An 11,715-nucleotide genomic window follows, 5' to 3' on the forward strand; every position below is an offset into this window, starting at 1 on the left:
ATTTATCGAGGGCCATGAATGGGGCACCTGCGATCGCCCCTGGTTCCTCCGCGATCTGAAAACGGTCACCTCCACCATGGCGGGATTCCTGTCGGATCATTTCCCTGTAAGCCCCCACACGATCCTTCCAAACCATCAGGCTTGTCTGAGAAAGCGAACAACCTCCGTACAAATACTATGGTACCACGGTTGATTGGTCTGAAGAGAAGGATCGTTGAATTTTTTGAGCGGGATGACGATGTCAACCATGTTGAGTTTATGCGCACCGATGATCCGCCGGAATCAGAATTGATCAGCAAACGATGTTATGGAATGAGGGTCACTGCATGGATTTCGCTCTCGGACGGCACAAAACACCCGAGTGCCTTCTCTCCGACACTCTCGCGGAGGAACTCTCGCTCCGTGCACCGGTGTTGAACGGAAAATCAAGAACGAGGTACGAGCAGCATATTGCACCATACCTACGTCGGGAATACGAAGATTTCATCGACGAACTATTAATCCCCAGCATGGCCCCTGATTCCATGGCGAGAGTGATTTTCATCACAGTGTTGCTTCATGCAACACCGCGTTCACGCTCGCATGAGAAGAGCCAGAAGACGCCGGAAAGAGAGAGCTATCAGGATGGTGAGACACGGGAAGTCCGAGATGCTAGTTCGGTGAAATCAGAGTCCTCCCGACCGCCAACTTGGGGGTCAGGGGGGCAGAGGGCCTGCCATTTCCGCGGGTCACCTGACTCCTCAATCGTTCCTGCTCCCTGGCTAGGAATACCGACAATTTAGATCCCTCATCGACACCGCTCCTCCTGAGGGCGACAGGAGATGATTTCCTTTCAATGATCTCGCTATCGCGCTCTCGAACCCGCCACTCTCCCGTCGCGACTCGGACTTCTGCTTCATCTCCACCGCGCGTTCTCCACTGCGAAGATTCTTCATTCCTCCTGCTCAGATCGATTGAATCGACTCCAATCTGTGGGCAGAAGCTCCGAGAGATGTTTTCGCGGGCTGACTTTCGAATCTCTGTTTACCCATACTTTCGATAAGCGTGATTGATTTTCTTTCAAACCCAGGCGGATCTGGGCTCGAGTCGCCGAGACTTTGAACCACATCATAGGACTCGAATACGATCGCACATCGATCGTCAGGTCCCCGTCTCTCACACCGGTTGTGCGGTCCAGGATCTTGTTGTTCGAGTGATTCCGGAGCACGACCGCGTCACTCATGAAGCTCTCCAGAACAGCAGCAGATGATGCTGTATGCGTGTGCTGTAGAAGACGACGAGTGATTCGGCTGCCGTCGGGCTGCAGCTGTGAAATAGCTGACAATTCGTGAGAAAAGTACAAACTAAGTCAGTGAACGGCTTCGGAATGCCGACAGAGGTGACGGTGAAGACTCTGGATTCCAACCAGTATCAATTCAAGATCCCAGACGAGGTTAGTTCGTGTTGACGCCTAACTTAAATGTCGCAGCATTTTGAAGCGAGCTTGTCAGATCTCAACTTACTGGGGAATGGCAGCTCGACTCAGTCGTTCCATAGTTTGTCGGTAACAAGTACCATAATGTGCTGAGCTCTGATCTAGAATCGTCGCGATGCTGGTTTTTTTATGGAACTCGAGAATGCAGATGATTATTCGTGGGCGAATGTGCCCACAGCGAAATGTGATCTGCATGTGGGGCCCTCTCTGACTTTTCCCCTGCATCTGTCTTGAACGAGTGAAGTGCCATAAATTAGTCTAGCAATCCCCGTAAGCTAACGAGCGTTACTAATTGCAGTTCACAGTAAAGGAGTTCAAGGAACATATCGCTAGCGAAGTGGTGGGTAGTATTTCGTATGCGGTATAAGTCAGACCCTATCGGCTGCGACGGAGGTCAAGGCTGTGCTTCTGAACGAAGATTTCACCCTCCAGAATGTTCCGTGGGATAAACAGAGAATCATCTTCGGAGGCAAAGTTCTTCAAGATGATCGGAAACTCGCGGACTGTCACGTCGACAAGAAGACGGTGCACTTGGTGCAGAAGTTGCCCACTCTCAACCCCATTCCTGAGTCCGGAGCGTCGAGTTCTTCGTCCAGTCAGCGACCATCGCAACAGCACCCGGGCTCTATCCATATTCCATTGTAAGCTCACCGGCTCACGTTGTGTGATTCATGCTCAGAACTTGTATTGAGGCTTCAGAGGAATATCTTCGCCGTCCGCACCCCCTGAAGGGAGGCTCAGGGGGCCATGATGAATGATTCCTGTAAAAAATCTCCGTACCGAATTTACAGAAATCGGAGTCCGGGGACGCTGATCGTCGAAGCCATAATCCCTCCAGAACAAATACAACCTGGCGACCAAATCGAGCAGATCATCCGACAGGTCATCTCCACCATGGGCAACATTAATCCGATGGGAGTGGAGACCGGAGTCAGCCCCGAAGCCGGAGGTGCGTTTCCTTCTGAAGCTATTTTCGGGGAGGCGATGAATTGAATATCGATCTCAAAAGTCGTTCCCTCACCTCTCATAGCCTACATCAATCAACGTGAACTCATAAGAAGACTTCGGACAATTCGTTTTCTGTTCCGTGTTGCCTTCAGCGGTGTTAACGCTCTCGAGGGCCGACCGACAGAGACGTTTTTAGCGCGGAACCACGCTGAGGGCTCACGAGCAGCGAATGCTGAGGGGGGAACAGCAGCCGATGCTTCACCCGATGCGGGTCTGAGCCCGCCGAACGCGACGCCAAGGCAGCCGAACAGACCGTTCTCGTATTTGACCGATCAAGAGATAAGCCCTACGCGGGAGAACCTTTCTCGCGTATACCAGGAGCTCGACTGTTTGCAAGAACGCCTCAGAGTAGGTTCACTTTCCTCTGCTTCGTTCTTCTTAAGGCGGGAAAGAAGGGTTCCCAATAATGATTCGAATACCGTGACACTTATCGGATGAGGTCCAGAATGGATGCAAGGGGTTGATTTGAATGTTGAAATTTTTCCGCAGCCCTTCACGGTGCGCTATCGCGAACTGCTGGCGCGACCGAACGTGACCGCCGATGATCTCAACGAGCAACCCACCCGTCAACTGACGAGCAGAATGGCGTTGACGTTGCACGCGATGTCTCATATACAGCACCACCTGAGCGACCTAGAGATCGATCCTCGACATCCCGATCAGATCACGTCGCGACAAGAAGTCATTCCGATGGCTATACACGGCCGCGTCAATCTCGATTCTGTGGCTTTCTTGACTAACGTGCAGGAGAGAGGTCCTGCATCTTCCCAGCAACAGCAAGCCGGGGGCCGAATGACCGTTGGCCAAGCCGCAAGTCAGGCAGCGGGTCAGGCTGCGGGTCGGCAACCCTCGATCCACGTCGAGGTCACTCGACGGGTCCCCGAACCTGCGCCATCGGCTCAGGGCTCGAGTCAAGCGGCTTCCCGCGATCAAACTTCCACCGGTACCCAAACTTCGAGAGCCGAAGCACGGGCTCCGGGCGACACAGCGAACCAGCCGTCAGCACCGCTCTCGCAACTGAGTCAACTCCAGCAACAAGCGCAGCAACACGTACAGAACATTTTCAGTCATTTCGACATCGTCGGTGAGTCTCTCCGACGTCGCAATCGAGCGCCGTATCGGTTCAAGATTCGAACATCCACCTCCTCGTATGAGTTCCGTATGATGACCTTTCTTCGTCCCACGTATTCCTCCGTCGTTTCCAAACGGACTGAAAGTCTTGCATTCCCTAACGTTGACGCTAAAATGGCTCCGTGCCGTCTTTCCCCAGGGAGATTCACCGACACGGCCTTCCGAACGAGAGAACGTCGGGGCTCAGTTCCGAATAGCGAAGCGCCGTCGAGAGAAGATACCACGGCCAGCAACACGACAACGAACACGACCGACACGCCGACCACGACCGGCTCGTCCATGAATAGCGGACCTCGACCGACGACGGCAACGATTAACGTAACGTCACAGATACTGTCTCAAGGTATAGGGCAGTTCGATCCGTTCCTGGCTTGCGATTCGGTCTGGACCCACTTCGATCGTTCGGCAGCATCGAGGCGAGGCGCCTCGCAAAGATCGTCGAGCGCTCCAGCCCCGACGCGGAGAACTGCTGCGCCCTCCGCCGCCGCCGCCTTGTCCAGACCCGCTGGCGCTTCCGTCAACGCGAGAGCAGCGGGTCCGCGGAACCTGTCCGGTGCTGCTTCGACGGACAGCATCGACTTCACATTCATGACATCCAGTAATTTCGAAGAAGTTCTACGCATGATCTTCCCGAACGTCCAGCCGGCGGGATTGATTCGTTCGATGCCATTCGGCGATCTGATCGAGTGGAACTTCGAGCAGGGCGCGGAAAGCGACTTCTTCACCGGTTTGCTGCGAGTTCTGTTGACAGAACTCCAGTCTGTTGACTTCCTACAAGTTATACTCCAACAGAGATTATCTCTCTTGAACTCTTTGCGAGAGCCACTCCAGAACTACCTGCGACAGCGTCTCCTTAACGGCATGCCACAGACACCGGAACTGGTCGAAGTTCGGGTCAACGAGATCACCAACAGTTGGTCCTCCCAATTGCCTCTCGGGATACCCGAAGCGAACATTCTGCCGGGCATCGATATCAGAGCGACTTTAGTGTCTTTCCTGAGAACACGACTCGTCACGCTATTCGCCTTCATCCTGAACTCGAGCTCGGACCAAGAAGAGTTCGGCATTAATTTGTTCATGCAATGTCGTGACGCGATCGGTCATGCCTGCGTCCTGTTGGCTTTGTGTTGCGACGACGCCGTCGAGTCGGTCGATAGGATTCTCGACGCCCGCATGAGAAATTTGGACGGAGTCTATCACGGTCCTTTTCCCGCTGAAATCATGCGACGTCTCCGAGGGAACGCGACACCCGCATCGCAGGCCGACGAAGACGCTCTGAGGAGATTCATTGTGAGGACTCAGCCAGCCGACGCAAGCGCTCCCGTGATGATGGATGTCGATCAGCCAAACGGATCGGCTGAATCGAGTATAGATTCCTCTAATAATCTCATCAGCACCGAATCAAGAGGGGTGAGTATCGGCAAAGAGAGAGAAAGAAAGACAAATCGTCAACAAAGAGAGCTCTTCCAGAATTTCTCCCGACAGGAGTGTCCCTCGAATTTTAACTGTTTTATGATGCGTCGCACATTCCGAGATTTCCCTCGTTCCTGTTCCAGCCGAACCGGACGACCGCTCCGGTCAGTCACGAAGTCGCTCTGGGAGCTCTGCAAGACGCCGCTTCCGCGGGAGATCCCTCCGAGTCGAGAGTATGGAGGGGAGTGGTGCCCTCGAGTTGGGCTCCCATCATCGCGCGGGACGTGCAGTCACAATCCATCCAGCAACGACCTCTAAGCGACGCCTACATTGAGGGCATGCCAAGCAAAAGACGTCGCCTCATGAAATCGACGAACCCGTCGAAGCTCTCGAACGTCCACGCCTCCTTGCAAGAGGTAAGATTAATGGAATTTCGTCTTCTATCCTTATGTCACGTGACCCGAATCGAGAAGAAAGGAAAGTCTTTTGCGTCTCCTCCCGGACAGGTCCAGTATGAGTCGGTCAATTTCTTTCTTTTTCTTCAAGGCGATACAGCGCGCAGGCGTGCGACCTCGTACAAGCTTAGAAGCTCTCGGAGCGGATCTGGAACGCAATAAGATGAAATTGCAAGACTCCCTGCAGAAAACTATCCGGGATCGGTTGGCCAGACGACTCACCGAGGACAAGGATTTCGAGAGCGACAAATTCCCTTACGCTAAGCGAATGGCTGAATGAGACAATTGAGTTCCATAAATTCCGTGCTCTGCCGCGTGAATCATGAGAGAGAGAAACATTTTATGAATCCGTAGGTAGGATCGGATTTCTTTGCTTCTTTTCCCGCGTGTGCAATTCACGGTGCTTCTTTAGGATAAAATAAAGTATTCGATGACTTGAAAAGTGACTAAGACGCAAGCCTTGCCTTCAGGGCTTTTCCTGTCGGGAACGATTGACTCGCAGAAGCTCCGTATCTCGAGCGTGTAGAAATATTTCAGCGCGGCAGCCCGCTTCGAGATCGGGGTACTCGTCTGACGACCCTGGCTCAAGCTTGGATCCAAGAGGGAGACTTGCCACCGCGCGGATATTTCTTTCTTGAAAAGTTATTGTGGTTCAAGAGAACTCAATTGAATAATTCATCATCATGGAGCCCATCGCCCCTGGGCTCCCGGAACAGGCGATGGGGCAGCCCGGGTATCCGTAGCAGATTCCGCATTGAAACATGGGCCCAGTCCTTCTTTTCAGAACTCATGATTTCCCCCGCCCCTGCTCGGTCCATCAGACCCCCCGTGAGTTTCAGAGGGAGATGAGGCGGCGTGTTTGCGTAGCCGTGGGGCTCCTCTCAAAAATCCTTGTCGAGAGCTCCTCAATGTTCAAGTAGCGCTTTGGCTATCCGACAGTCAGAGGAGAAAATCATCGACTATCGGACCGACGGCGAGGACGACTGTGGGTTCTGTCGGCCCCGTTAGGCGAGAGGCTCGACTCTATAGCGTCATGAGACGTTTCATCCACGAGCGGCAGCATGACTCGGTAGTCTCCACGCCGCGCCGCCGCAGCCATCGACAGTTGCAGCGGTGCCCACGAGCTACGAGAGGAGTACAAGTAAGGGCGAGTGAGAAGATAATCGGCTCACCATTGCGTACCACGGTCGTCTGCCTGTAAGAACACTACAAGCAAACAAATGACTCCTCCGTTGAGCTTCAGATCCTGGATTCGTGCCGATGCTCGCAGCGAGAGTCCGTCGTTTTATTGACTGAGGTGTCGATTGTCGTTTCGAAAGGTTTTCGCCTTTAAGTGGCGTTTCCGGTGGGCAGATCCCGTCTCGGGAATGCGTGTGGCGCCCCGAGAGTCCCTGTTGCTGCCCGTGCACCCGAGTACCGTGAGCCCGGCAATGCATAGACAATCTATCCACTGTATTTGAGACATTGTACCCTCTGACGTCAAACTACCGCAACCGCCTAATCTTCCTCTTCGTAAGCTAATATCGCCCTGAAGGGAAGAAACCTGCACAATGAATGTGATGTCTAAATCAACACCAGATCCGGATTACCAAGAAATCGAACTGGAAATGGATGGGATTCAATCACCGTCATGTAGTGCTTACAGTGCGGGTGTTGCCTTCTATTCGTGTAAGGTGAGCGTGCTGAACCTCGCTGAAAAATCAAATTGAAACGTCGATCCCCCCCCCGTCCATCCGATCGAGCTCCCGGAGCCCGAAATCGAATCCCACTGTTCAGTGGTTTTGCGTTGTCCGAAAACATCGTCTCGCCAAATGGATTCGCTCTCGAATCTCTTCTCGTTCCTCGGACTGCGCTACTCGCAGAGAGCGACCGTTCAGAATCAGAGTGTTTCGGCGAACGCGATTTCAGAGGAGAACAGTCTCCGATACAATTATCCAAGCACACCCAGATCGGAATTTGCGTCCGAGGGAAATCTGGGCACGGATGGTCGAATGTGCTGACCGAGTTTATCCGAGTTGACTTGTCTTTTACGCCTTCAAGAACTATCCCGAACAATCGATGAAAATGATGCGCACCTACTGGCTGCAGGAAAAGATGTGTGACATCGATATTCAACTAGAAGACGATAATCAGCCAATCCGGGCCCACCGGTGAGTTGACTGGAATTCCTCATTCGGATTACTTCAATCGATTGACGCTATGGACGAATACTTTCGAGCTTGACAGCTGTCAAGCTGCTGACAGAAACCACCCGCCCGTGAGCGTGGCCGAGAAAACGGCATAGAGAATTGCTGATTCATTGAATGAGACTGCGAAACCTTCCGAGGGAAGCATTGATCCACGAGGCGGAATTCGCGAGAGACCCCATGCGGCTGACCACGTGCTATCGACACCCAAAAATCGCCTCGAGTTGAGCGAGGCAGGATCAGACGTTGTCACATGCTACTAGGAGGCGTAGAACGATGACTCGTGACCAGGTGACATTCCGTTGCGGTGGGCCCTCGAGCATCACTTTCGTGGCGATGCTGCGGAAACACGACCATTCGGGGGCTCGTAGCTCGAATTCTCGTTTGTCAGCCGGCCGCCGTTGTCGCTCGGATTATGAAAGGCTCCCACAGGCAATACTCGCCACTTGGAGCAGTTAAATGCTTACTCATGCGACCGTCCAGCTCCTTCAACTCACAATCATCTATTTTGTCGAGTGGCTGACACTCCTGACGACCCACGGGATCGCTGTTAACACGGAAATCGTGACATGTGTCAGGCTCGTGAGACCGTTTCGGGTTGCTGGGTGTCTCCGACCCTGAATAAACAAATGAGCACGTCGCGCTTCCAATTCCAGGGTGGTTCTCGCAGCGGCCAGTCCTTATTTCCGCGCGATGTTCACTTCCGGATTCGAGGATGCTTCGAAACAGCGAATTCAAATCAAAGGCATCTCGAAGCTCATTATGTTACAGGTCTTAAACTTCGCATATTCCGGGAAGGTACGATCGAGAGAAAGTCTTTGCGCATACTTCCTTCTTCTTGCCGCTCCACCCCCCCCCCCCCCTAATCTACGAGTTCACATCGAGCTCATGCTTCAGGTTCGGATGGTGTCGGACGATAGCGTGTGCGAACTCTTGATTGCCGCCAACATGCTGCAGGTGAGAAACGGAGCTCAGTCGATTACGACGAAATATGCGCGGGAATGCAGACAGACCAGCATCGAGACTCTAACTCATGTCTTCATATCCCACACTGGCGCAGGTCCGCGAAATCACAGAGGCCTGTTCGCGGTACATGGAAAGTCAGTTGGATCCGTCGAACTGCATCGGAATTCTGAAATTTTCGGAACGACACGATCTGAAAAATCTGCAGCGGAAAGCTGAAACGTATATATATGAGAACTTCACAGAAGTAGGTCTGGAATTGCACCTCCCGCTCAGTGCGGCCAGAGAGGACATGGATCTGCGAGTGAATTCACTAAAAATCTCAGCCCTTCTCATGGACCTATATGTCGTCATCAGGTCTGTCAAGGCGACGAATTTCTCGATTTGAAGTTCTGTGAGATGTTACACATGTTGAAAAACGAAAACTTCAGAAAAACGAATGACTGCCGAATCTTTGAGGCCTGTCTGAGGTGAGCTACTTAAGGAAGGTGACCTTGAGGGATATTTCATCGGTCTTTGGCTCTAATTGGAATGTAATCGATCGGAACTTATCATATCTTAGGTGGATACGCCGAGACTGTGTGAATAGGAAGGTTTGGATGCGGCCGATCCTCCAGGTGCTCCGATGCTATTTCTCGTCGGTGGAATATTTGGAAGAGCTCATCCAAACGTGTCCGTTGATACGAGAGAAGCAGGATTGTGTAGAATACATACAAAAGATCGTCCAAGTGAGTTCAGGCGATCAGTCAATTGCATGCTGTTCACACGACTGATGATTTGAGGGTCAGCAGCATGATTAAGTGGAGACCCGACAAAAGAAAACCGCGCCTGAACTGTGGACCTTCTCGAGATGAGGGAGGCGCTGCCTTCCCATTTCGAATCCCCATCTCAGTCAGATCTCCCAAGTGTCTGATCCTCCGACAGAAAGATTCGAAGCGCGAATATTCATTCAAGGATCTCAATCAAAAGAAGTTCTTCTATCGAGTTCCCGTCTCCAGCAAATCGAAACATCCGTGCGCAATGTACGTCGTCGGCGGCTATCATGTGAACTCATTGTCGAACTGCGAAGTGTTCAACGCATCGGACGGCACGTGGATACAAGCGCAGCCTTTGCCCGTGGCCCGATCAGGACTAGCAATCGTGTTCCTCAACAATCGGTATTTACGACGGAAGAAAATTCGAGGAATCAATGAGAATATGTCATGGAGGGGATCATGTGGGGGACTTCGGGCGAGACAGAGCGAAGCGTGTTCTCATCAGGACGAATCGCTCCCGAGTGAACGTTGCTGTCGCGGCAGTCGATGTTTGGTACCCACGAAAATTACCTGCAAGATTTAAACGCTTTTTGCCAAGTAGTTCATTTAAAGGCTCTTCGCTCTCGGAGGACGGGTCCATCAGAAAGACAGCGATGTTCCCATCCAAGATGTCAACTGTGTCCATATCTTAGATGTCGAATCGAAAACCTGGAGTGTAAGCAAGCCAGACGCTGTAACCATATGAGCATATATGTGTGAATATATGCTACATCTTTATACGGGAATCCCCTCGATTCATTATCTGAAGACCATGCTGAGAACCCCCTATGCGAGCACGAGAAAACCTTTCCTTTTGGTCCGTCAGGAGGGACCTACGTTGATCATTCCAAGGCATCGGTTGAGTGCCGTTTCTCTGGACGGGTGCATCTACGTCGTCGGAGGGTCCCATCATACGACTTCCTTGAACAGCGTTGAGCGGTACAATCCCTGCTCCGAGATCCATATGGAAGGGAAACTTCCATACTATCTTGCGAGGATGAACTCAGAATTCGAGAGCACGTGGAAAAAATACGAAAATACGAATGTTGCAGGTTCGATCCAAAGACGAATCTTTGGTCTTTGAGAGCTTCGATGAATGTGGCTCGGACAGGTCATGGTTGCACGACATGTAACGGGAAGATCTACGTCATAGGTGAGTGAATGATTCTCTTTGCCTATTGTTGTCCTCTTCGTGAATGACGTTCAGGCCAGCATCGAATGTGTGAGTCACTCCAGGAGGCTCGAGCGGGACCGAAAGACTTGACTCGGTGGAAATTTATGACCCGAAAATCGACAAGTGGACGTTGATAACATCATTGCCGGAACCTCGAAGTGGACTGGGTGAGGGAATCATTCATGAAATCACACACCAAGTTCCCGAAGAAAAGATACTTACCTAAGTGAATCCTCTCGATGCCGACTCATTTTTTTCTGAAGGAGCTTCTTGCCTCGGAGGCTTCATTTTCGCAATCGGCGGCTGCGAGGTTGGTGGCCAAGTGAGCAAGGTCAGTAGAACGAGAACAGTGTTCCCTGCATTCGAATGCAGACAGCATCTTCCGCGGACTGATTATTCCAATGTTGCAATGGAACGCGACACCGAGTGAGCGTAACTTCCTTCATAGGTGGAACGCTATAACACCGAGACGGGCGAGTGGCAGAACGTGAGCAGCTTGCAAGAAGCACGCAGCGGGCACAGCGTGATTACAATGGCGAACAAAATTTACGCCCTGGGTAAGTTCGATCAAAGCGCTTCTATGGACCATTGCACAAGAGCCTGAATTTGATCACTTTATTCTGAAATTAGGCGGCTTCACTGGAAACGAGTTCCTCAGCTCCGTCGAGGTCTACAATTTCGAGAAAAATGAATGGTGTTCAGCTCCGCCGCTGCTGAGCCCCCGGAGCGGGCACGCGGCGGCGGCCCCTCATTGAAGCAGAATCAGAACGCACTCGAAGACTATACCACTGCCGTCGAGAGGCGCCCCCTCCTTCTTAGGTCAAGCTTGGCATTGGATGTGATATTAAGAAGACACACGGATGTCGTGATTCCCGTAAGGTCCCAAATTTATGAACCTCCGAGGCATGAGGACGGCACAGCAATCACTTGTAAAAAATTGGAGAGACCCTGTAAACAACTCTGTGAATACTGTGAAAATAAAAGTTTCGAGGTCGGCGATGTTTCCAGCGAAAAATCACATTGAACTTCACCTCAGTTCCGACGCGAGCCATACCACCCATACGCCCTCGAAGGTAAGATACTTGGACTCCGGCTCTCATGCGAGAACGCTCGGCCG

At 52.0% G+C, this 11,715-nt stretch overlaps 2 protein-coding genes across 2 annotated transcripts; both read left to right on the forward strand.

Moving 5' to 3' along the window:
• Positions 1-1,366: 1,366 nt before the first annotated feature.
• On the forward strand, positions 1,367-5,838 carry LOC100902344 (large proline-rich protein BAG6). The gene is made up of 9 exons (XM_003740496.1): positions 1,367-1,432; positions 1,773-1,814; positions 1,907-2,115; positions 2,266-2,423; positions 2,505-2,830; positions 2,972-3,566; positions 3,753-5,023; positions 5,170-5,442; positions 5,573-5,838. The coding sequence occupies exons 1-9, from the start codon at positions 1,367-1,369 to the stop codon at positions 5,759-5,761; spliced, it is 3,129 nt and encodes a 1,042-aa protein (XP_003740544.1). The 3' UTR covers positions 5,762-5,838.
• Positions 5,839-7,509: 1,671 nt separating this feature from the next.
• Positions 7,510-11,460, forward strand: LOC100908722 (kelch-like ECH-associated protein 1). Its single transcript, XM_018638397.2, has 14 exons — positions 7,510-7,631; positions 8,324-8,465; positions 8,565-8,624; positions 8,728-8,877; positions 8,988-9,100; positions 9,193-9,358; positions 9,585-9,787; positions 9,998-10,100; positions 10,251-10,363; positions 10,477-10,577; positions 10,661-10,765; positions 10,862-10,929; positions 11,047-11,155; positions 11,229-11,460. The coding sequence occupies exons 1-14, from the start codon at positions 7,540-7,542 to the stop codon at positions 11,351-11,353; spliced, it is 1,650 nt and encodes a 549-aa protein (XP_018493913.2). The 5' UTR covers positions 7,510-7,539; the 3' UTR covers positions 11,354-11,460.
• Positions 11,461-11,715: the final 255 nt, after the last annotated feature.

Source organism: Galendromus occidentalis, unplaced genomic scaffold (assembly GCF_000255335.2).
Source record: "Galendromus occidentalis unplaced genomic scaffold, Mocc_1.1 scf7180000076951, whole genome shotgun sequence".
NCBI classification, from domain to species: Eukaryota; Metazoa; Arthropoda; class Arachnida; order Mesostigmata; family Phytoseiidae; genus Galendromus; species Galendromus occidentalis.

What these genes read in the sequence shown, in the direction of transcription:
- LOC100902344 (XM_003740496.1), top strand. Translation starts at nt 1,367, where the DNA reads ATGCCGACAGAGGTGACGGTGAAGACTCTGGATTCCAACCAGTATCAA. An exon ending in AACATATCGCTAGCGAAGTG is followed by an intron (nt 1,815 to 1,906) that starts GTGGGTAGTATT and finishes TTCACCCTCCAG; the next exon opens with AATGTTCCGTGGGATAAACA. An exon ending in TCCACGCCTCCTTGCAAGAG is followed by an intron (nt 5,443 to 5,572) that starts GTAAGATTAATG and finishes TTTTTCTTCAAG; the next exon opens with GCGATACAGCGCGCAGGCGT.
- LOC100908722 (XM_018638397.2), top strand. Translation starts at nt 7,540, where the DNA reads ATGAAAATGATGCGCACCTACTGGCTGCAGGAAAAGATGTGTGACATC. An exon ending in ACATACAAAAGATCGTCCAA is followed by an intron (nt 9,359 to 9,584) that starts GTGAGTTCAGGC and finishes TATTCATTCAAG; the next exon opens with GATCTCAATCAAAAGAAGTT. An exon ending in ATCGTGTTCCTCAACAATCG is followed by an intron (nt 9,788 to 9,997) that starts GTATTTACGACG and finishes GTTCATTTAAAG; the next exon opens with GCTCTTCGCTCTCGGAGGAC.